This window comes from Leptosomus discolor, chromosome 4, assembly GCF_034619465.1.
Source record: "Leptosomus discolor isolate bLepDis1 chromosome 4, bLepDis1.hap2, whole genome shotgun sequence".
Classification (NCBI taxonomy): domain Eukaryota; kingdom Metazoa; phylum Chordata; class Aves; order Leptosomiformes; family Leptosomidae; genus Leptosomus; species Leptosomus discolor.
Genome location: NC_141394.1, coordinates 14,283,263 through 14,308,641, shown reverse-complemented (window position 1 = coordinate 14,308,641; position 25,379 = coordinate 14,283,263). Strand labels below are relative to the sequence as shown.

General features: G+C 42.4%; 1 protein-coding gene across 1 annotated transcript in view; it reads right to left on the bottom strand.

The window, feature by feature from the left end:
• The window catches only part of AFF1 (ALF transcription elongation factor 1), a 97,664-nt gene that overhangs the window by 3,309 nt on the left and 68,976 nt on the right, over positions 1-25,379 (bottom strand). Inside the window, exons 5-19 of the mRNA XM_009959374.2 lie at positions 24,588-24,674; positions 23,774-23,810; positions 23,348-23,399; positions 18,306-18,360; positions 18,140-18,177; positions 16,559-16,715; positions 12,942-13,850; positions 10,277-10,374; positions 6,474-6,726; positions 5,355-5,446; positions 4,300-4,360; positions 3,333-3,469; positions 2,083-2,136; positions 1,373-1,466; positions 1,232-1,275 (exon numbers count right to left, since the gene is read on the bottom strand). Coding sequence (XP_009957676.2) covers positions 1,232-1,275; positions 1,373-1,466; positions 2,083-2,136; positions 3,333-3,469; positions 4,300-4,360; positions 5,355-5,446; positions 6,474-6,726; positions 10,277-10,374; positions 12,942-13,850; positions 16,559-16,715; positions 18,140-18,177; positions 18,306-18,360; positions 23,348-23,399; positions 23,774-23,810; positions 24,588-24,674 — 2,168 coding nt within the window. The remainder of the gene's footprint in view (positions 1-1,231; positions 1,276-1,372; positions 1,467-2,082; positions 2,137-3,332; positions 3,470-4,299; positions 4,361-5,354; positions 5,447-6,473; positions 6,727-10,276; positions 10,375-12,941; positions 13,851-16,558; positions 16,716-18,139; positions 18,178-18,305; positions 18,361-23,347; positions 23,400-23,773; positions 23,811-24,587; positions 24,675-25,379) is intronic.

Below are 25,379 nucleotides of genomic sequence, written 5' to 3'. Positions count from 1 at the left end.
AACTGTCCGTCGAGTACAAGGCCAAGGTTTTGTAAGTAATTTGTGACTCTAAGGACTCCTCTTGACAAAAGAAAACATGGGACCAGACACCACAAAGGACCACCCATCTACCTTCCAAAATCTACGTCTACTTGTGGAAGCCTTTATCAGATTATCCAAGTGTTTTTTCCTAATGACTTCCATTTCAGGCATGCTGAGGCTCCCCACATATGGAGGCTGGAGCTTTCTGACAGCTAATCAAAGCAGCCAGGTCAGCCTACACAGACTTATTTATAGACCTAGGGAAGCTAAATGCCATCAGCTGCCTGCCTTCCAGACACAGGCTGGCTTCATCACATTGCTTCACCTCCACTACTTCAGCCAACCTAATTTTAGTCACTGGTATGACAGGGCTTCCACCACTGCTCCTGGGAGACCATTTACTTCCCAATAAACTATACTGTGCAAGGTGACATAAAAATAATTGGAATTCCAGCATCACTATTAAAGACCAAACAAGCCCCGCTCCACTGCAGAGTTTAAAAGGGACAGATGGGGAGCTGGGTAGCCATCTGCCAATTACCACAACACACAGAAAAACGCTTTCTTACTCGTTGTCATTAAAACACAGGCCCAGTCGGCTGGGCATTGGATCAAACAGCATTATGCGACAGATCGCCTTTTGCTTTTGCTGCCACATACACAGCAACACCACTGCAGATACATAGAAAGGACAAAATGCTCACCAACTCAAAAATTAGGAAATAAGTTTCTCTTTCTTAACTGGTGACTGAACTAAAGAGAAAAGTATTAAAGTATCACCTCAAAGTTATGTATGCTACCACAAGGCGAAGGCATAATCCTACCAGACAGTGATTAGGGAGATCAGTACGGTGTCCCATTAAGTTTCAAGGAACCTCTAACACAACAAAGATGACAATAACAGGGGCTCTGAAACAGCATAGTGATGATACCTTCTTGCACCTCTGACCTGTTTCTTTGGTGGAAAACTGCTCTGCTTGATACGTGATAACTCTGGACCTTGTAACAAAAATCCCCGCCTTTCCAATGAGAAAAGACAGGAAGACAGAGCAGAAAGACACTCATGCCCCCTAAGAGTATGATTTCAGGTGGCAAGAATGAGCAAGTGCTGAGGCACTCTGAAATGCAGCTTGCAACTCCAATACTCTGGCTACAGTTTTCACTCACACCTTCATAGACACATTACGATGTACATATTTTTGAATCTTACCTTGCAACACACGGAGAAGGTGCTTTTGTTACTCTGGAAGAACTCTGCAGCAAGGAACAGAACTCTTGTTAGGGCTATTCAGCCGACATTAGTAACTACCACAGCCATCCAGCTGGCACCTTAGTAATACACGTGCCCTACCTTGAAGTGGTCATTCAGGATCCTGGAATACTTTATTGCAGTGTCTTTTTTGTAACGAAACATTGCCATGTGCAGAATGGACTGGCAGCGCATGCTGTGAACAGAAATACATCCAAGTGTCAGTGTTCTTACTAGCTGCTGCCTGCTCAGCAGCCATCAGCCTTGTGGGACAGAGGCAGGCACACATTTGCTGTACTGCAAAGTCAAGAAAACTCAGATTTTCTCCTCCTCCTGCTCATCTCAAAAAAAAGACTATGTGAAAAAAATCACAAGGGGGAAAAAAAAAAACCCAAGGAAGGACCATGTCTGGTCTTTTATATAAACAGGGGCCCAGACTCTTATAGGTGCCACAGGCTAAGTAAGCCCCTGTCCAAAAGTGCCTCAGCTATGTTCAGCTACAGCTTCAGTTACAGGGCTCAAACATGGGCAGCCAAATCACATTCTTTCACCTTAGGTGAAAGCCCTTATGCGCTCTCAGGTTACCAGTAGATCAAATTTTAGAGCCTGTGCCTGCCACATGTGGTCCCTTCTGATATCCCAGCTCACTTTAGAGATGTTCCAGTTCATTCTGGTTTTATATTGTGGGTTTTTTTTTTTCCTTGCAGAACTCTCATTCCCATTTAACTCATTCCTTTGCCCCTGAAAGTAATGGGTCTTTCACTCTACAAAGTCTAAAATTAGAGTATGAAGGCACAGAAAAAGTTACGCACCATAACACGGCAAAGATTTTTTCATTTAAAGGTGCTGAGGCGTCCATGATGAATCTAAGGAAATAAAATAAACAGAACCTTGTCAGCCATCCGTGCTCTGAAGTCCCACTGTTTATGGAAAAAACAGTGCATGCCATTACCTCAAACACCAGTCCAAAAGTCAGGAAACCTGCCCTTAGTTGCGGCACTAAGTGCTTTGTATGATCTTGAGTAGAGGACAATGTTTCAAAATGTGTTTTCCACGTAGGAGGAACAGATGTGGCTCCTTATGTGACTCCCTCTCCTCTTACACTGATTAACAGGCAACATCCCTACAAGTAGATGCTCTCCATGGGCCACCTACAAGCCTGGGGCCCAGAAGAGGTGCCCTCACTACTGAAGGTGAAATATTAATTCAAGTGTTTCTGGACAAGACAGACATCTTAGTGGAAATGTTTCTTTTGGCAAAAAACAAATAAGCAAATCTCCTTTTTGAAAACAAAGCAACAACAGCATCTTGGAAATACAGTCCATCAAGACCAGAAAGCAAATAATGTAATTTAAAAAGTTTGAAGTCTACCACAAAAAACCTGACAGCTGTTTCAGCTCTAAGACAAGAAGTCAAATCAGCCCTTGAAAACACTCACATAACCTGTAAGCTCAATATGAATAACCTGATAACTGCCTCTCTTCTATCCAATACATGGTTCCTTGGGTGGTGCTGCCTATGCATGTCATACTATCTACATAGATCTATGACTGTGAAACTAAATGGGGAAGGTTGTTAAAAGAAACCCCAATAAAGCACACAGATAGAAAGACACATGGAAGAAACCAATAAAATCTGCCTTCAATCAAGCTGCAAGACCTTTGGGATACAAACTGTTCTTCCACAGACTATATTGTTGCTTTGATTTTTTTTTTAACTGAAATACCACTGAGCTCACGTGCAAAAGCAACTTCAGATCTGGATAAAGTAAAAACTCCTTCATTGTCCTTGATTGTCATAACCAGCGTCCTCTGGTGTACCTCAGTTGTAAGGCTCAAATGCTGAGGAGGACATGGCGCCTACTTCTTTTGGTAAGCGATGCTGAAACTTTTCAAAGGATCTGTCTCTGGTGCCTCTGGATGGTCTGTCGGTCTGTCTTGTGCTTGTACAGCAACCCAAACTCTGCTCCATGGTGGGAGCTGCCACAGTTGCAAACAACAATGCAACTAACCCTTCCCTTCCAAACGTGCTGCCTCACCATCACACTTTCAAAAACACTTACTTGATGAGATCTATGGTGTCGCTGAATATGCTGTAAGCTGATTTTGGTGCTGATGCATCCGATTCCAAGGCAATCCCATATTCAATGAAGGAAAGGGCAGCATCTAGGTATTGAAAGGCCTTTCCAGTCTTGTCGGTCTGTTGGCAAGAAAATTCTCATTTTTAGACTAAGACAAAAACTATTTCTTTAAAGTGTGCCTGAATTCTTATTATCCCTAGTTAGACAGAGAAAGAAAGAGATCCAAGTCAGGCCTCCAGGTGATAATTAAAGCATTCTCAGCAGAACTCTTGACGTGGTCCCAGTCATCAGCTTTGTGTGCTCTGGCTATTTGTATCTTTTCCTCCTGCTGAATGTTTTCCTCGAGTAATTTATTATCTTCACTTTTTTCGGATGTCATTGTCTGGTCTTGGAAGCCTGCCTCATGAGAAGCAGATGGAGCTTTCCCACTGCAGTGTTCCCTCACTTCATTTGCACAGATAAATGGCAAGTAGCAAATGTACATCATCTGACTGAGCCATAATTAGCAAAGATATATGTTCATTCGTGCATGCTGTTAAACTGCACATAGCCGAGAAAGACAGCTACATCTGCAAAGGGCACTCCCAAGTCTTGTTCACCAGCAACACAATTACCATCAGGGTCCTGATGTTTCAGAGTAAACTGTCGTAAAACTAACTGTTCCATCTATTTTCCAATGTGATAAGCCCTGCAAAGCAAACAGGCCTGCTAACCTCAGACAAGTTAGTTCTGAATCCTATTCTCTAGGCATATTCTCCAGATCTATTTGTAACAAAGGGAAATGTCTGAGCATTTGGCAAATAAAGAGAGCCTCCCCACATGACTTGAACATACTCCAAGTATGGAGTACGGAAGTAATGTCAGCCAGTGAATCTTATCCACACGCATGCAGGTGTCAGGTCCAAATGCAAGAGGTGGTTAACATTTCTAGCACAGGTCCAAGATTTACCATTGCATCAGCTTTGTGCTTCATCCTCTTGGCCTCTTCTATGTAGTATTCAGGACGCTGTCTGAATTGGGGACAGAGAGAGGAAAAACAGAAAACAGAAAAAGGGTAGAATAATTATCAATTTTACCTTCATACCTAGAGGATGCTACAAGTCCAAACATGCTGGTTTGTTAAGCCTGTTACAGCCTTATCAAACACACATTACAATAACGATAGTCATTAAATGAATGTTGTCTGCATGTTCACAAATATACAGCAGCTGAATGCACAGATAAAATGAATTGATTTCTTAAAAGATGTATGACAGAATAACATTGATAACCTACATTTTGAAATAAAAAAACACCGGAAGTTAGACCACTATAAGGCAAAGTTTACTTCTCCGCTCCCATGGAAAGACATTTGATCTCCTATCATTCCTCAAGCACAATACCACAAATATATTTTGATTGGAACATACGGTAAACTTCGCATTACCAAACACTCAGACCAAAAGAGCTCACATTCAAATTATCTGCTTACAAGAGATAAGGTCACCAAGGCTTCTACAAGCCTTGGTCTCAAACAACACATAAATGATGATGAAGTTGGACCATACACATTTCTGTGCCCTAGGGTAATCTTTTCACTATGCAAATAGCACACAGCCACCTGCACTCTAACAAAAAGAGCAAGTAGAGAGTCATGTCCTCCTCAGAAAAAGTCAGTTGCCTGTCCAGCACTTTGTTAGAGGAGCCTGCCACTTGTCAAGAACCAGAAAATCAAAACCTGTCACTTGTAGGCAGGCATGAGACACCTCCTCTCAGAATTAAAAAGTACCTAATTTCTAGAGTAGCTTCCCTCAAACCAAGAACTGTTTTAATGAGACCTTTGCTTTGTGATGGGTGTGGTAAGTCCCAGACATGAGAAGGCAGTACAAGGCAGGTCTCAGACATATCTCTCTCTCTCCTCACAAAACAAACGCTCATTAAGAAGCAGAAGCCAGGGTGGCTGCAGGACCGGCCTTGCCTAGTGTCTTCAGAAAGTACAGATGAGGGGTCTCAAACAAAACTTACTTTTCAAACTTGAGTTGAGGTCTCCTTGGCTTGGAGGTACCATTTGGCAAAGAAGGCACTGGGAAAGGATTTGTGACATCCCCTGCAGATCCCTGAAAAAACACAGAGTAGAGATGAAGCTGGTGAGAGAGATACATCTAAATCAATTCCAAAGCCTGGCTTTCCTAAGTTTTAAGAGAAAATGTTTATTTGTCCAAGGCATAGTATATTGTCCAGGCTCTCCCCTCTTCTTACCTTCTTCCCCAGCACTGCCTCCAATAGTGGAAACGGAAACTTGGCTTCTTACGTGACTGCTAGTAAGGCTTAATACCATTCAAACTTCTCCAAAGCATGGAGAAATTAAGTAGCAGGTTTCCTTGAACAATGGCTAAGATATCAGTATGGCTGCAAGCAGCACATTTTTCATGGCCACTAGCCAAGGCAGAAATGGGTAATATCCATTCACACCTATTTCCAGCTTAACCACACAGTAATTGCTGATTCACCATTTCTAACTACATCATCAGGGAAAAGGAAGCAGCTAGAAGCCAGCTAATACTGTGTGCACAGTCTGGCTTAACAGACACACACACAACATCCTAGACCACACGCTCCCAGCCACCACTAAACAGCAATGTAATCGAATTTTGTAACCCAAAAATGTAAAGATCCAGCTGCAAGGATCATTAACAATTTTGTAAGCATATAAACCTTATACCCAGGTTCAGTCAAAACCACAGGTTGTTTGTTTCTTGTTTTAAGCAATCCACTCTTTTTGTAAACACTTATTTTACACCAGTATTGCACTTGCAGTTGCCTACAGTCAGAAACAGTTACTACCATAAACTGATTCTCTTGCCTTTGGTTTTTACACAGTCACTCTTTCTCACTATGTTTCACTGGTTAGATGAAAACAGATTATGGAAAGTCAGCAGAGGAGTTACAACACAGGCTTTTGGACTAGCAACATACGGTCACAGACAGCCATTAAAGAGGCAAAAATTATTGAAAGAGCTTTCTCTGGTGGCTGGTTTATCTTCCTTCCTTTTTAATATCCTCGGAGCATGTTTCTAAAGAGAATCAATCACACAGCACCCATGAGTTACAGGAAATATCCCACCAGTTATAACTGATACCTACTTTGATGCCCTTTGACAGTTCAGTGTGATTTCTCTCCACTTTCTTGTGCTTGGAAAACAAAGGATCCTTGCGGTTGTTCTTGCTCTTGTTCCTGGCAGTGTTATCCATAGCAGGCAGCTCACCACTCTCACTTCTGGGTCTCTTTCCGGCCATCTTGGCCGTCTTTGGTGCAGCATGTGCAGGAGACATGGGTGGCAGTGGTGGGGGTAGCAGAAGACCTTTCTTCTGGGTTTCAGATGAAGCTTTTGATGCTCTGGAGACGGGAAGTGAATTCAGCAATTGGGATGAACACGGTGTACGTACAATGTAGGGATTTTTAAAAAACTTAGTTATATCATGTATCAATTCTGTTTAAATGTCTCTGGAAGTGTGAGATGACTTGTTAACATAAAGAATCCAATAAAAGCAAAATGAACCTTCAGGGACTTCATCGTCCATTAGATACCACATGTTCAGCTGACAACAACATACAAAGCAAGTTGCTTTTCAAGTAGGAATAAGCCTCGGTACTTGTCCTTGGAGTACAGACTTGCAACCAGAATATCACAATGTTGCAAAAAAGGCATTCCTCCAACACAGCACCTTTTCACCGAAAGAGGGAGACCGGTCCGAAAGAGGGAGACCGGTAATTACAGCAACTAACATCCCTAGGACAAATCACCCATCAAAGCAAATGAACAGCAGCACTGCCTCTCCCTCCCCGTTATGGTAGAAGATATGTTCTACGGTCAGAGATATTAACCCTGACACTTGATCCTGTACAGAATTAAACTGAGTTGTTCATTTAAGACTTGCCAGCTCAACTAGACAACACTTACAAAGTTGAGAGGATTCGAGTGAGAGAGATTTAAAATGCAGTGATTTTAAATGGCAGAGACTATCACATGTGGCATATCAGATTTCTGATCACCTGAAGTTAGTATTACCAGGGAACTCCAGCAGCTCTAAGCAGCACCAAATAGCTCTAAACCTTGTTTCACTACTGCTCATTTACATGATTTTTATTCAGCTTCTCAAAGTCTCCAAGAAAACACTGAGCAGTGAACTCCAACTCATAGACTGCAACATCAGAAGAGGAGGAAATTCAGTTAAGCCCAGTGAGAAGAGTGAAGCGTGACATTGCACATCTTGCTTCATTCTGCTGTGCATGGGACAGTCCTCTCCCCTCTTCCACAACCACTTTTCCCATGGTACAGGCCCTACCCACTGCACACATGCTTCACAGCTTCACTACCATGGTACAGCTGACACTCCAAAGAGGACTATTTTACACAGAGCACAGCGGCATCCCCTGACCTGATCCAGAGCCCTCTCTTCCCCAAAATATAGCCTGTTTTTCCCACTTTGAAAGCCAAAACATGGCTAAAAGGGGTGTTTGTTTTCACTGAGAAAAAGGGAGGAATGAACCCCAGAATTAAAGGCATTCCATTACTACATACATCCCTTCACCCAACTAAATGTTAGCCCCAACATCTCAGTGCTTTAAAAGTATGTCAATGCTTTCTCTGCAGAAAAGCAGTTTATGTATTGTCAGGACACAAACCTCAAGGCTACATACCAATCCAATACCTCAAATTCAAGCCACAAGGCAAGCAAGAATTGAATGCTGTAACCCACGACTGACACACAAGTCTTCCCTCTCAAGAGCACTGCCCATTTGAAGAAATGCTCTTAGAAGCATTTGCTCTAGCAAAGGCCTAGCCAAAATACTGGCAGAACAGCAGTATGCAAATTACAGGGTAAGTTTCAGCACATCTACCAGAAGCGTTGCAAAATGCTATGCTGGATCAATGAGAAAATCCTGGCCATAAAGGCCACTTGAAATTCCAGAGAGTCATGATTCAAAAGGCATGCTGGTTCTGTGTCTGTTAGGTCACATACAAAAAAGACAAAGACAACAAGATGATTTTAGTGGAGAAGGGAAACGCTCCCTACCCACCTATACATACAAATCTGTTTTCCCGACAGGACTTGGCACATTTCACCCCTATAAAAACCTGCGCCAGTCACAGTGAAAAGCCTATCGGCAGTGCAGCATCTTGGTTTGGTTAGAGAAAGGGGAAGCTGCATATCTATGTGCTTCTGGAGCACCTCAGTTCAGCCGCCTCGCATGGCAGCAAGGTGAGAAAACAGAGCTCTGCAATATCCGTCCCATTCACCTCTGCGTTCTTAGCTGGGAGAAGACAGGTCCCACCTAGAGCAGACACTGTGTGCACCAGCAGCCAACTGGCGAGTGCTATGCAAAGCCTGTAACCAGTGACAACAAAAGCAGCTGAGGGAGCAGGCAGTATCAGCATTAACACCTGACTTTTTTCTTTCATGAGGACCTGCTCAATTAAGAAAACAGCAACGATCAACAAGTGAAAATTTATGGACGTATGGTTACATTTAGTACAACATCCTTTACCCAAGGCTGCCAGAACTCACTCTGCTGTGGACATGACTACTCAGTCACAGGAACAAGAGTCACAGCATCTGGGCCACACTTTCAGCTATTTCACCTGTTTGCAGGGGAGTCTGAGCTAGCAACGCAATTTGTCTGCACCTCAGTTTCTCCATGTCCAAAACGCGTTCACACCATCTTCTCACCTTACAAAGACTAAGAGCTTTAAAGGCATGTGAAGTATCGTGAACCCGATAAAAAGCTTTCTTCTGCTTCCCATGCAGTGAGAGCACAAACTTCCCCAAAATAACTATGACAGCAGGAACCAGAATGGGAAAGACATGAGCAAAGAAAAAGAAGTTTATAGGATCATAGAATAGTTTGGGTTGGAAGGGACCTTTAGAGATCATTTAGCTCAACTCCCTTTTTACAAGCGTTTTAAGGCTATTTCCATTTCTCGTGAAAGCAGAAATAATTGATACTTGAACTCTCAAGTCTTACTCACTAGAATCATAGAATAAAATCATAGAACACTTTGGGTTGGAAGGGACCTTTAAAGGCCATCTAGTCCAATCCCCCTGCAATGAGCAGAGACATCTTTGACTAGATAGCTCTCTTGCCATCCCCTGAAACTCCCAAACTATCATGCAGAACAAGCACACGCTACTCCCCAGCTGCCACCTCCCAGATCATCTAGAGCAATCATCTACTGACACATTACCACCATTGAGTTTGGAGAAGGGGAAACGACTCCTGCACCCCAGCAGGCAGGCAGTTTGCAACTCCAACAACATGTAATTTTTTTGCACAAATTTGTTTTCCTGCATCTGGTCTGAAAGACAGGAGTGCAAGTAGTGGCCTGGTAGCTTAGAAGGAAAAGTAGTACAGGCACAACCGGGAATTAAATTTCCTGCAGCATAAACAGATTTTTTGAGCTATGTGTAATATATGGATCAGAGCATGCAGCAACATAAGCTGCAGGATGGACAAGCTCATGTTTAAAATGGTGAAGTCTCCATTCCCATTTCAATTGTTAGTACAATCAGGACAAATGCCACAACATTCAACGCTTTTGCAGCGTTGTAAACCAAGTATGGGAGGATGACCAGACACTGAAACATCAGCTTATGCTTGAATGATCAGAACCATAATCCTCAGTATTAAGAAGAGAGAGGAAGACAGGTGATACTCAAGTATCACTTCACATCTGCAACAAATAAAAAGGCAAATAAATTACATTCCCATATCGACGTGGTTGGTTCCAAGATGTAAAGACAAATCTGCAGCACATTAACTTTCAGAAGGCACATTATTTTACAAGCAAACTCATATATAAGGACAGGAGACACAGTTCCTTGCCTTAACCTTTTTAAGACTCAGGTTTATGCATCTTTCTGCCACCCCAGCACTGTATACTCACTTCAATTTACTGGAGTCTTTGTTAGCTGAAGACTGCAATGATTTTGTTTCTTTTTCTGATTTCATTTTCTTCCTATCAATCTCCTTCTCCACTTCCCTCTAACAGGAAGGAAAAAAAAAAAAAGGAAAAAAAATCACTTAGGTTGTGAAAGTTCACATAACGTACAGACCAACACAGCTAAGTTTGATTGGTTCTGGTCAGAAAAAAAAGAAAATAAAAGATGTCGGAACCAAGAAAGTGGAAACCTAGAGGGTATAGATTTCAGGCTCACTGACAAGTATCCTAAAATGACATTTAATCTACTTTTGCTTGGACAGATTATTTTGTAGTGGTGGGGATGGAACTGCTAAACCTCCTATTGCTAATAGTGATAAAAATTAAGGCACTTCCATTGCTGAAAATAAGCATTTAATCTGTTCTGGATGAGCTTTTTTCTTCTACTCAGTATGAACCATACAGAAGCATACTCAGATTCCTCCTGGCAAAGTCATAAACTGCAAGCAATTGTGTTTTGTGATATGCCTTATCAAAGGAAAAGAAAAAACTGCATTCACAGGAGAGTTAAGATTATTCGGATTCCCCAGATGTGCAGGGATTTTTGGTTTTATTAACAAGAATTTTACATAGGTGAAATTTTAAACAATCAGTTAAAATTGCTGCCATTATCTTCCAGAAGAACAGGAACCATTAAGGCAGAGAGGTAATAAATAATACTTTTTAATTGCACTCCATAGATCTTACAATACAAAGTGTGCAAATCATCAGTTCACCTAAATGAAAAGTTTCAGAATCATTTGCTACAAGCCAAGAAAACATAAAAAAAATTGCACTTATCAGTCACAGCATGCCTGGTGGTAGCCAAAAGCATTCCAGGACTTTCTTGTCTCTCTCCCAAGAATACATCCAGGTTTATATCACTGTGCTAGAGCTCAGTGGGTTGTGCTCAGCACAGAGTCTACCTCTGGCAGTATGCTCAGGGCAAGGCTCCAGCACCTACATCACGTCCTTAAATTGTTTCTCAGGTTGAGCTCCACACTGCCGCAAAAAATATCTGACAGCTGTACCTGACCTAGCTGGCTGTGATGAAACCTGAGCCTCCAAGGACACTGATGTACACTGACATAATACAGCCAGCGAGGCTCTGAGAGGGGTTTTCCTGCAATCGGACACTCGGACTGCAAGGGAAGACATGTCTAACATCAAACAGTTCCTCTCTTTGGTCTTTGAGATAGCAGGAGAAGCAACAGAGTTACTGCCTGTTTACCTTTCTCCTGCTGCTCTGCAAGAGGGGAACTGTTGGGGGGTCTCAACTTTCTTTATCATTCCCCTGCTCTTCTCAATTCTTCCCAACTGGGGGAAGTTCCAAAAATGACAAGACTAAATGAAACCCACACAGGAACCAAGGTTATTCACCCACACATGCTAAGCCACCTGCTCTGTGAGGAAGACCAAAAAGGTATACAGGCACTGAAATACCCACAGTGAATAGCCATTCACCATAAGGCCTGCAGCTAACCCTTTGCGCAACTGAACCAGCTGGCTGGAAGTATATTCACAGTCCCCTTTGGGAGTCAGCTTCCCTAAAACATGTGTGAGCAACTACCATCTCAGTTAAATAAAGGGCTGTCTTGTAATTCAAGGAAAAGCAACTATTAGAGATAAAGGACTCTGCAAAGGGGTCTCTGGAAAGCCCCTTGTTGGACATATGCATCTTTTAAGCATTTAGCATCGCTGCTAGCACCACAGCAGCTCCAGGGAAATCTAACAAAGTTTTCTATGTATTTATCCAAAGACTGAGATCTGAAGCAGTGTTTAGTGATGGTTGTTCACTGCCAGTGAACCTGGTTCAGTTAAAAGACAGCATTTATGGAAAAGTAAACAACACAGCACTGCTGCCATCACCCCTAGTAACAACACAGTTCACTCCTGCAGAATTTGTTCCTCTGAGTAAGCAAGCAATCTCAACTGTTTCATAGAAATAAAATGACTCCACACAGAAAAAGACTACCCTACTCAGACTGAGGTTGCATGGCTGAAGGCAGCAGAAGGTGCATACATGGACAAAACTGAAAACCACAGACTGAGGTGGTCTGGGTGGGTTCTCCTCCCTCTGGGCACCTCCACAAACTGCAGGCAAGGTGCTCTCCTTGTAACAGACATTAAACAGATAGTGCAGATGATGGCACAGTCTGGGAGGTGCTTCAGATACTGTGCTGCTTTTAAAGGGGTTGCAGGAGGAGAGGGGCACCACAGCCCTACAGAGCCCTGCTTGGGTTAAAAGCCAAAGAAAACCACAAATGCTACCAGGGGGGCTGTCACCAGCCACATGCTGACATAGTCTGCTGCCAAAAGCTCCCCCAACATAAGAGGGCTAGGGTTTTATTGTCTTGAGAAAACTAGTATTTCAAGAAAATACAGCAAAAAATATTTTAAAACACCAAAGCATTTGTTAGACAGATTACAGGGCTCTTCGTTTGCTCAGCAGGGGACCAACAAGAAACATCTGTAGACAGTTTTGATAGACATTCCCTTCACAAGTTTGATAATGTCTTCATCTGAGGAGTGTAATGGGTCCACTCCCAACCCATGAAGAGGAAATTAACTCTCCACATAGGTTTTTCAACCACCACCTTGGTCGTTGTACAAACCCACCTCCACCTCTCACCTTCCTCTTTTGGAGTGACTTGTCAGGAGTGTCTGTGATTTTCCTCTTCCTCGCACTGGGGAGTTCCTTGGCCTCTGCTCTCTTCTGGTGACTCCCTTTCCCAGGGGGCTGGGGAACTCTTGACAGGAGAGGGAGATTTATTTTCACCATGAGGGACTGAGGGGCTGCGGAGCCACTCAGCGGTGAGGGCAACTTCTTCTTCTTCGTGATAGCCAAGGGAAGTTTCTCTTTGTGAAACTCCTCTCTGGCCGCAATGGCAGGCCTGTGGTCGCTAGTCCTGGTGGGGGTTGTGCCCTGGCCTTGAGGAACAGGACCGAGAGCAAGATGCTCCTGGGCACTGCCAAGCAAAATGTCTCTCGTGAGCTTGGGGTCCATGACGGGTTTGGCATTGGCCTGGTTGGAGCTCTTGTGCTTTCTGTTTTCAGGGGGCTCTTTCAGTGCTGGCTTCAGGTCTTTTCTGTCGCTGGGTTTTGGCTTTCCTTTCGTTTTGACTTTTGGTTTGTCTCTGGAAGACTGGTCTCTGACCTCGAAAGGACCAGGGTCACTCTCCACCTTCAGGCCTCCCTTGGGCTTCTCGTGCACCAGGGCCTTGCCAGGCCTTTTGATACCCACAGTCTGCCTGGGCAAGGGCTCCTCGGCATGCACGGGAGACTTCTGGCAGTTGCGTTTGGTCGGAAGATGAACCTCCTGAGGAGCCCTGGCTGCTCGGCTGGAGCTCTTGTGATGAGTCTCCCTCAGCTCTGCGTGCTCGTGGGAGGAATCGCTGCTGACACCCTGTGGCTGCTCCTTGCCCACCTCACATCCACCCCCATGGGCAGCTTCGCTGAGATTCTCTGTTGGCGCTGCTGGTGGGTTTACCTTGGTTAGCCAGTTGTCAAGCTGCCACTTATTAGAAGTTGGTGGGTCAGGCTGCAGACAAAAAGACAAAGGAAGGATGCAAGACTGATGACTTTATGGGCTATTTCCATCCTAGCACAGCTTACTAGAAACAAGAAAAATTTCCCCTTACTGTTAAAAGAGCTTGAAAGTGAGAGATCATGAGACAGTGGGGATGCGCTAGCATGTGCACATCAACACTTATCTCAGAAACACAGACCTCATTTTTACACAGGATAAATCAGATGTGTTGCACAGCTCTCCTGGATCTCTGCTAGCCCTACCTGTCACTCAGTAAGAGACCAGTCTACACGAAAGCTTCATCTTGGCTTGCCACTAACCAACATCGTTGCACAATCAGACAACATATCAAAAAAGCAGCAATTGCAAAAACAGATTACGTGCTGTCCTTGCAATGCTTTTGGAAAGTTATTTGCATACAGCACTGCTTTCAAAACAGATAAGGAGCTGTGCCAGCTATCACACCTCATTGAAGTCTGACAGGTAGGCTGTCAGGCTCCTGTGGTTTAACAAAAATAAAACCATTTGCCAAAACAAATTGTATGGCTAACATATCAAGTCTAGCCTCTTCCGAGTTCCCTACCTACACCACCCAACAGTCACTTCCCTCTGGATCAAGCAAGGCACGAACAATAACCGAGGTCTGAAGGCCTCTGGAGTCACAGTCAGATAACATAATATGGTTGCTACAATCCCTGCCTAATCTAACAGTAGTCTGACAAATTATGAGAAAAATCAAACCCAACTAACCCTAAAAAAGACAACAGAAGCTGCAAATCAGGCATGAGTCTCTGGAGCCCATTCTGAAAATACCACATACGTGTCAGCATCGCTCAGATGTGTAGCTCATTATCTGGGCATCAGAGCACAGCTACACTCCTGCCCTCACTGATTCTCCCCAGTCACAACTCTCACTTGTGAGATGAGCCGCAATTCTTCCCCAAAAAGAGAAAGCCTAGTCCATGAAAGGTTTTCCAAGACTAATGAATCCCTTCTGCTGTGATTTTCTTCTCTACTCAGACTCAGCTCGCTGTAGAACACATGGATAAACATGTCTTCAACTGTTTTTGAGTGAGTCAATCTAGAAACCTTGTTTAAAAAACAGTTTTTATCATGGGTTTGTAAGTAAAATTAAACCCACAAATCCCATTATATCTTTCAGATAACACAAATCTGCTTTATTTTAATTATAATTTTGATTTATTAGCCACTGAAGAGAAATTCTTTTTTTCAAACACCATAAAAAAGCGATAAAAAAGTGGCCAAAAGACTAATTAAACTTTGGTTTATAACGCAGGTAGCTATCAGACAGCGGCATACTCTGATCCTTTTCTAGCACTTCTACCATTGGTATTCATTTGTGATCTACATGGAACGACGATACAGGTTTTCATTAGGTTTTCCAAACACAAAGGATAGTAAGGTATTAACTAAAAAAAAAAAAAAAAAAAAAAAAAAAAAGAGGGAACTATTGCCTATAGGTCTTAAAGTCTGTGCTTTTGTATATGAAGAACCGACTATAAACAAATGGGCCACGTACACTAACTTGCTCCTTGAGCACCATGGATGAACAGTTTGCTGAATAAAAAAGGATAAAATGGTCAATTGCAAATAGCTGAGAGTTCACTAGAGGGAGAAGTATCTCACAATCTAGCCTCTTCAGGACAAACCAGGCAGGATTTGGTAAGGATTTGGCAAGATTTCCTTCCAAAGACACCTTCATTGCAGAGGGCAAAGCCTGTAGCTGAACTCCTGGAGGGTAAATTGTGCTAGATGTTGGATGAAGTTATCCCTTCTCAAAGCTTGTTTTCTGCACATAAAATTCTCCCTGTTTACGTGCTTCTATGGTAAAAGAAAGGAAAGCTAGGGCTGGGGGAGAGGGGAAGAAATAAATTACAAGGTTTCTGAGCTTTGTGAGAGTACATCAAAACTGTCAGCAGATTAGTTTACATCAGCTGTGGTCCACAGGATATAACCATGTACTTGCCACTGGCCTGAGGATGTTCTGCAAGCTGGAGGAACTGTTTGAAACTATGAGATGAGCGCTTCTGCAGCAGATTTTTTTAAAAATGCATGGTCTCAACTATGAAACTTTGATGCACCAAGTTCTGTTTTTCTGCTTTTTCCAACAAAAGCCTGAGAAATGCCAGTGCAGCACTATCTGAGCCAAATCCAACAGAAGCAAGCCTAAGCACATTCCAGCCCTTTCTGCAGGTCTGATCACTTCAGCTGCGATCTAGGAAGCTGCATCTGTCACTCATGCACAGGAGCTGCAGGGAGGCAGCAGCTCTTCTTAAAATATTAGGAAACTGGTCTCATCCTGTAGCAGCCCATAGCCTTGGCAACCAGAACAGTCGCGTGGGCAGAGGTGGGCCCCAAACACCCCAGACAAGCCGTGCTTCTCATCTGCACCTTGCTTGTGTCTTGCCAGTGATGGCACTAATTCCTCCCGGAGTGCTACACAATGATGCCAAAGAAGAAAGGGGGAAGACTTCAAGGTTAGGCATGTAGAAGTCTAATTACGCTGTTACTAAGGGTTATTTAACTGATGAACTCTAAAAGGGATGCAAAGGGCAAGAAAACTCTGATGATGCAGCAAAGTTGTCAAGGGGACACTTGAATGATGACGATATTTCAGGTCTCCTGTCCTGACTGCAGACAGCAGAGAGTCCGAGGCAAGAGGCTGTATTAAGCAGCTTCTACATTTTATTTGCATTCACCTCAGGCGCTGACTGATTCGGAGGGTCGTTTGCTTCACTGTCACTTGAGTTGCTCTCCGTCTCTGAGTCTGAAGAGCTGTCTGAGTCACTGGTGCTCCCTGACTCCGGGCTGCTGGAATGTGCTGATGCCACACTCTTGGGCTGGGACTGTACGGCACTGCAAGTCCACCATAAGATAAAATTAGAAAGCAGCATGGGTGAAGGTTACTTACTTGTATTGACATGGCAGGATTCAAAAATAAAACTGAAACCCCATGTTTTGGCACTGAGAGGAGAGGGGAGAGGGCCAAAGGAATACATTGCCATATTCAAAAGATAAAGCACTGGAGTTAAAAACCTCTGGAAATAAAACCTTCAGCTCCAACCCAGTCAGACAAATACATAAGCAGGACGTCACTGCTACAATATGAAGCTGCATTTAGCCAACCAAAGTTTAAAAAACAACCAGAATGGACAAACACTTTTCTGCAAGCCCCAACCCTCAAAAAAAAAATTTCCAATAAAGGCTAACAAGACAGAAACGTACATTCCAGAACGGTTTCTCTTTTTTGTATTCTCCCCCTTAACTTTTCATTTCTTCATCTGTGTTACTTGGGCAAGGTGCTGTAACCGTTTCGTTAACAGCTATGTCAAGCAGCAGCACTTTTTGCAACACCCTCCCCTACTCAAAAGTGTTTTCCTTCAGCACTGACAATGGGAGTGGATGGGACTGAGGAAGAGCCGTGACTCCTATGCACAGCTTCTTTCTGTTTTGAAATGGGCTTACAAAAAATCAAAGTGTTGATTTTTTTTTTTTTTTTAACTTTGAAAACTGTTTCCCATGTCAGTATCAATACATTTGTATGATCTGGAGGCAAGCTCCTCGCTGATCCAGACTGATATCATGAGAACATTCCATTTCAAGAGCTTGCAGAGACTCAGATCATGCCAAGAACTGGCATGCCCTTCTGCAAGTCTGACTCTGTAGACCATTACCCTGTGCTTGAAGAATATAGGTATCAAGCCAAAAATATATCTCAGTGCTCTCCTATAGGAAAAATCCTGGGCTTCTCCACCTTTCTTCCTCTAATGCTGGAACATGACTGTTCAGTCTGCCTTGAGTATTGCTTCTAACACCACATGGCAGGAACTGCTTACAATCAGCTGCCTTATCAGGAGGAGCTGAAACAGCCTCAATGAGGCTACCTAACCCTTTTCTATTCTCCACCCTTTTAGCTGTTTTAGGCTTCCTTCTGAACTAAAACTGCACTCGCACCTCACCCATCACTACTACAACTGAAAATCCCATTAGCTTGAGTGTGCTCTACGTATACACCGGTGGAAAGGAGGAGGAGAAAGGAAGGGAAATACAATTCTGGTTCATAGGCAAAATCCAGCATGCCTGGATTATTAATTTCTAATTGCAGCCTTCCATAAAAACCCACACGACTAAAGTCAATTTTCAATAGACACTTCAAGCAGCTAGAAACCAAAGCCTGTATCTACAAGAGAAACCAGGAACCATCTACCCCATATCTAAAAAGTAGTTTTGTTTTTCCCCCCTTATTTGGTCTAGCTAGTAGTTTGGGAACAAACCTGTACCTTGGAGGAGCAAGTGGAGAAAGTGGCTTTTCAACAACCTGTTTTGTTCACAAAAACAAGAGGAGAGGAAGGAAAGGTTAGCTTAAGGAACTCAGAACAACACAACAAGTCATGATGATTTAAAGGGATGTCTGTGTGCCTAGTGTATAAAACATCTAAAACTGACTTGGTCGTCACCACTCTCTTCACTATCACTGAGCTGCAGGTCGTCCTGGAGCATTCTGAAAGACAACCAGAAGATAAATATCAGCCAAGGCAGACACATTTTCAAGCAGCAGACACTGAAAAAGACTTGGTTTGCGCTTGCCAAAACAAACCAACCTCCCACATCGTTTTTGAACATTCAGCATGCTTAGTGTGCTAAACCCTGTCATTACCTGAATGAATGATAAAATGGTAACACACAACCTAGGCACTTTACTGTGCTTTCCCAACTGATCTCAGGACGTACTGCAATGGAGGTCAGTACCACTGGCTGCCACCTACAGACAACAAAACCAAAGTCCTGTGAGGGAAGCGCTCCTCAGCACAGGTTGCCTAGCAACTAACACAGCAGGGCAGGGTGGAGGAAGTCTGATCCTTGTACAGAGACTAACACCCTACCAGCCTGCATTGGCTCCCCAAGGGGCAGAAAGCATCGTCTTTGCACCAGAAGCTGCGCGTATTCCTGCTCTCTGCAGCTGCAAATATCTCTTCTGTCACATGGGTTCTCTTTTTGCTGCTGAAGCCTCTTACCACACGTACATAAGTAAATGCCAAGGTCAAGATTATCTCCTATTTATTTTCTACACAATGAACTTCATGCTCCTGTACACCTCAGCGGTAATTGTCACATCGAGTAGTTCAGATACTTCAAGTAGTTTACAAGTGGGGAGATACGAACTCCGTTTTAGTGTTGCTAGAGTACAGAGCAGGCTGCCTGAAAATGTTTCCAAAAGCATAAAATTCAGTCCTCTGCCTGCAGGCGGTAACTGCTGCTTGTAATTTCAATGCATTACTGAGGTCCTCAAAAGACTGGAAGGGAAGGATTTGTGTGGAGGGATCCAAATTTCTCCCAAATTGTCATCCCCCTCTTTGGCAATCACGCAGACATCCCAGGAGGAGTTGGAAAAGAGACAGACAAAACTCTTGCTATTCAAAAGTATAGCTATTCAAATCTTGAAACTAGCTACAGACCAACTCCTCAATCCAAAGAATTACACAAGTGTAATTCCAAAAATGGGATGAAAAGATTGAGAATTGAGAGAGGGGTTTTAATCAATCAGGTCAAACCCCTGCTTATTTCAACCTCATTTCAAACTAAGGGCTCTCTGAGAAATTTTTCTCATCCTCAAATAAGAAAAATAAGCCTCCAACACATTTTATAGCAAGAAAACAAATATGAAAGATCCCCAGTGAACCACATCACCTTGGAAAAGTGGGGAGAGAGTTAGTGTTCCTGATGCTTATTAGGAAAAGAAGAATTACTCAAACCTTCACACTCTTTCAAGACTTCAGGTCAGATTATGAACAAAGCGAAAAAGATTTATGGCTCTGTGGGTCATCTCTAATGACCCTAAGCAGTTTGCTTTTAGGATTCTGTGACAATAGAGTAAAAATCTTTAATAAAAAGTGATTCCCTTATTTAAACACTATCCCCCCTAACTAGACAAATTATTTTTACACTCCTATAAAAGCAGTTGACATGCATGGAGATATTTTCACTGGAACAGGACCATGTTTCTGCTGAAGCTGGTCATAGTCTCACAACAAACAATTCCACAAACCAGAAGTGACAAATCTGCTCTTGTCCACAGAGCAGGACAACATGAAGAAACCTCCAAGGTCTCCTATGTCTACCAGTACAGAGCCAACCCCTCCCATGTAGGTGATGCCTCCTGCAAAGGTACTGACCCCACAGTCCCCGAGTACCTCTCACTGATGCAAAAGAGGTTCTCAGTGCACAAGGGCTCTGTCTACACTCAAAGGCCCACGTGCTTTCTTTGTTCAGGCATTTTGACTTTGCCATTCCCCTGTGAGTATCCTCCTCCATCTCCCAGCCTCCACTGCCTCAGTTTCTTACACACCTTCTTGGTGGAAATCACCTCTTGCCTCTTCTTTTAGAGCAAACACTGAATGGAAGCGCTATGAGACACCACAAAATGAGACCCCCTGAATTTCCTACAGAAGGCAAACAGCACGCAGTCCGCAGCAATCCTGCACACACCAGCTTTGCATGTGGGCTAGAGCTGATGCTCACTGCCAGTCCGCTGAGACACAAAATGGAAGAAAGAATAGCAACAATACAGCCATTCTCCACACTTCTGGGCAGTTTGGCCAAATATCTGCTGGCATCTCAATGATTTCTTTTTTTTTTTTTCCCCCAACCTGTTAGGGGAAGTAGTCCTTCAAAGGTGAAAATGAACGAACTTCCAGGGATGCTAAAAAGTTCTGAAAGTGGTTTTTTTTTTTTTGCTTTTGTTTTGCTTTAAGATTTGTGGACTTTCCTTTAGAGGTAAGAGGATAACACTATCTAGATCTTCTTTTAAAACTGATTTAACTGTTTATAAGAAAAAGGACTGCCTTTTTCATCTGAGCTGCAGCTAAATAAAATGCATCAGCACAAAAGAACTGCAACTACTCAAGTTCAATTTAGGATCAAGGAAGAACACTAAAACTTTAAATGAGTCTGACTTCTGCATGGATAAACAAAAGCCAGTTTCCCCAAAACAAGGTTTCAACAAATTGTTAAATAGCCTAGTTAAAGAAAATAAATCTGCTTTAATGCTTTAATTAGCTCAGGAGTTAATAGATGCCAAGTTTTCATTTGCACGACCTGTTCATTTGCAGCTTATATACACATCATCAATCTCCCTGTAAAGCTATTTAAAAAGAGCTCTTTTAGCAAGAGAAGCAGCACTAAAATTAATATCGCTTGCCAAATAACCCCACTGAAAGCACTGGCTGGTCCCTCTCTGCCAGCTAGGTTAAAGATGCATCACCAACAATGAGCTTGCATCTCTGCTTTTAAAAGGACAGCTACTTCCATTCCAGCACAGCCAGGTGCTAACTTCAGGGCTGTATTCAAGAATAAAAGCCATCTGGGAAACCCTTGCATGCTCTGTGAAGCTGAATGCTTAATTGGTGCACACAGATGTACCAGGATTTCAACTTCTAATTAAGCAGCACAAACACTTTTTGTTTTCGGCCAGCTACACTTTGTAAAGCGAGCTACTCTAGGCAGCTGAATTTTCAGACAGTCACATGCGCTTTGAACAGCAAAGAAAGCAAGCCCTGTTGTGCAAATGAAAACAAAAAGAAAACAAAAAAGAAAGGATGCGTCAGTTGAAAGGAAAGATGTAGAGTAAGTCCTTGGGCAAGTCTCACTTGACTCCATTTTGGACATAGTCCTAAACCACCCTGTTCCTCCTGCATCAACTGCCTTCGTTGATTGTGGGTACGCACACGTCCTGGTAGATTAGCACTGGCTCTGAAGTGCCTGCAAGGACACTGAGCAGAGGGAGGGTGCTGGCTAAGGACAGAGCTATGTACCATGCCAGATATACAATTCTGGACCTCTGGGCTAAGAAAGGAGTATTTTTAGATTCTTGTCTACAGTAAAAGTCTCTTCTCTCTCTGCCACCTGGAAAACTGACTAAAGTGCTAGAGGGATTTTTCCAAGCAGATGTGAAGAGTTGAAATAAAGACGATGGTTGTAGGGTAACTGAGGAGGAAGGCAGAGCCCAGAGTATTTGAAACTAGTGTTTTTAATAGTGCAAGGAAAATTTCCAGAAATCGTTCAGGAGGAGTAAGCTGGGGTGGAAGATGAGAAGCAAGATAAAGATTGAATTAAGGGAGTAGTTGACCACCCAGCAAGACACTATCCTACACTCCCAGCCAGTGAAGGCTCCTCTGCATGTTGCTGGAACAGTATGAAAAGGGTTGTTTTAGAGATCTTACAGAGCTTGACTGCAAAATTCTACAATCTCAACCAAGATGGAGAGATGCTCTTCCTCTTACTTATGACCAGCCCAGTTTTGTTTCGTTTTGTTTTTAAATTGTTCATGATAAGGAAAAGGAAAACAAGTGGAGTAAGCTTTGTAGTCTGTAGTTTGCAGCCTTCCATGGAACAACATATCATGGAGTAACATGAGATCTTGAAAGATCATGTGAACTGATAGGCATTTAATGGTTTGGCAATTGCCTTGACTTAGCTTTGCAGACATCGAAAGATTTCTATTTGTTACTGAGGGCTCAGAACCTATCAATGCTGCCATCTGGCCAGGTTAATCCTGAAAGACTAACATCAGCCCACGCAAAACTACTTTCAAGCAATTTCTGTAATTAACCTAATTAATATATAGCCACTTTCACCTACAAGAACAGTAGCAAGTTATTTTATCTGCCAAGTTAAAATTTTCAATTGGAACAATTAATTTATTAGTTGGTACTCTTTCCTAGCCTTGCAAAACTTTCATAGTGATTATGCATAAACACCTTTCACTGAGACTCAAATTCTAAGAAGCTTTCTTCTAAAAGAAAACATAACGTGATAGGCAAAAGAAGAAATATATAATAAAAAGTAGAAATATAGAAATACTATTTTAAAAAGCTATAGAAATTTCATCTTCACACCACTGCAACGAGCTAACATTATTAGACTACAAATTGAGTTTTCAGAAAGTCCACATGAAAGTTTTGTTTGTTTTAAATAAAAATAAAATTAAGACAACACTTTTTAGAAAACTTTTCCTTGGGCAATTGCAGTATGTTATACCATACGGTTGCTTTAAAATTTCACCCCTAGTTTTCAGTTTTCATAGCTGTTGCTTTACTACCCCTCACAGGCTTCAAAACGATGCAGAATAGATCAGATTCAGTTTGTATCCCTTATAATTTTTGGCAGTTGAATGCATTATAAGTAGTTTGAATAGCACTAAGTGTGACAAGATGTTAAGTAGCCACAGACTAAAAGAGAAAAAAAAAACCCTTCAATCTGGTGCATTAACAGATGGGGCTTTTTTCTTCAGTTTGGTTTAACACAGTCATTATAATAATGAAACAGTCACGTTTCTGTTGGTGAAAATTCCCTGCATTGAAGTTTTCTGAGAAAAAGCAGACTGATAAAACCTTGATCTTCAGAATCATCAAGTAAACCAAATTTTAATTAGTTCCATCTTCTTTTAAGTAACTGTACAGTAGAGATAAGAACTGAGTCTGGTTACTTACGATGTTCTTGGTTGAGAAGTAGGCAACGTTTTTGAAGGTGCGTCATGCTGTTCTGTAAATCAAAAATGAATCAGTCGGTTTTATTTGCCTCACTGGTAGCATATCTTATCCTATGGCCTCTGAGCATCAGATTAGAACGTCACTTTCTTCCTGGACATAATTGTGTGCCACTGTGAATATTCATCACTCCAAATGGGGTTTCCTAATGAAATACTGTTTCTTCTCTGCTGAACTGCTGCCTTAATTTCCACATAGTGAATGTATGCAATCTCTTAAGCATTGTCTAAATTCATCACTGTTCAGCAAAGCACAGGAACTCATGCTCCTTAATCAATGTAAACATTGGATGTTCTCCTCAACACGCGACACTCAAAACTATCTGTCAATACACACATAGCAGGGTGTTTTCTTTGGATTTCTACTTACTCTCATTCTGTGCTACAGATCCAACATGCTGCGATTCCTAGAAAGAAAGGACAATGTACAAATTGAGAATAAAATAAATCACCTCTCTCAATAGCAGCATATTGATGATTTGTTTTCCACAAAATATTTGTTACTGTATTTTGACTAACTTTTCAAAGTATGACTTTGGACTGTCCAATACTCTAAGCTGGCCTGATGTAGCTTAGCATGGACAGAAGTGACACGTGCTACTGCCACCAAAAATGTATTGCTAGCACATCAGTGGTATGTGCATTCTTGAAGAAATATTAAAAAAATGTTGTAGGAGCTGCCAAACACTTATGTTTAACACAGTCAGCAAACATTTTTGTTGACAATAAAGGAAAAAATGGGTTTTGTGCTGCAACAGAGATGAGATGCTTAAAATGCTTCTGAAAAGCAGTTGCATGTGAAGCCCACGATTACAACAAACATGTAAACCATTGAAACATTACTCCCCCTGTCTGGTTTAAACATCTTACAACTCTAAAAATACAAAGTTTGGTTAAAAAATAAAAAAAGAGGAAAGATAATTACACTAACATACAACTTACTCAAAAACAATTACTCAGAAGCACAATCTGATCTAATTCTCAGTAAAATGATGAGTTGCAAGCAGCTGTTATACAACTCGAGATCCATTATGCTTTAATTTATCTTATTGCTTCTAAAGATAATCTCTCCTAACAGCTTTTGCCTATGAAGGGGGGGACAAAAATCAGATGAAAACACATGGAAGAGCCGGAAAGCTCCCTTCTAATTTATCGAAAGCCCTGACAAAAAGAGGGTGTTTTACCTTTGTCGGGAATGGAAATTTGGAAGGCTCTGCCGTACTAGGCGTATGAATAGCTGTCAGGGGAGGTGGCCATGAGTGGGTCATTTCCTGGCAAGAGATTGAGAGAAGCAGCTTACAGTACTTCTGCTGATACACACAGGTGAAGTTTTACGCTTAAGAGATTCATATGTATCCACCAAAAAAGTCCTTGTTGACCTAATCATAGAGAGAAGGTACCACGGGAAGATGACCTCCTTTGACCACAGCAGCCAGACCATGGTGAGAACTTGGCTCCTTTTCTGCAAGCATACTTACATTGCTGAAGTAACAGCAATCTCAGTGAAGCTTGTAGAGAGTTAAGTACTTACTGTGTTTGCAGGATTAGGCCTCAGCCTTACAGCTATCATAGTTAATAAAGGGAAAAGTAAACAAAACCCATATATGAGTAATTCTGGGGTTTTTCAAAGCACAGGACTTTCCTATTACGGAGGTTCTTATATCGCCTTACAGCAACAAAATGCTGCAAAGCTTCTCATAACTTGAGGAGGTCAGACAGAGAGCTCTGACTGCCAGCCATTCTCCATGCTATTCTGCCTGAAATACTGGCTTTTGCTCTGAACAATCAAGACGTCTTTGACGCAGAGCTCTGGGACACGGTTGCAAATCAAAGAAAGAGACTGCCCAATAAGCTCTGTCTTTAGGAATTTCTCTGCCCTGTTCCCCTGCCATTACTCTCACCCACCATCATGACTAGGTACCGGCTTCTTGGGCTCAGCCATGGTCCAGGTGAAAGCAGAGCACAAACACCACAGC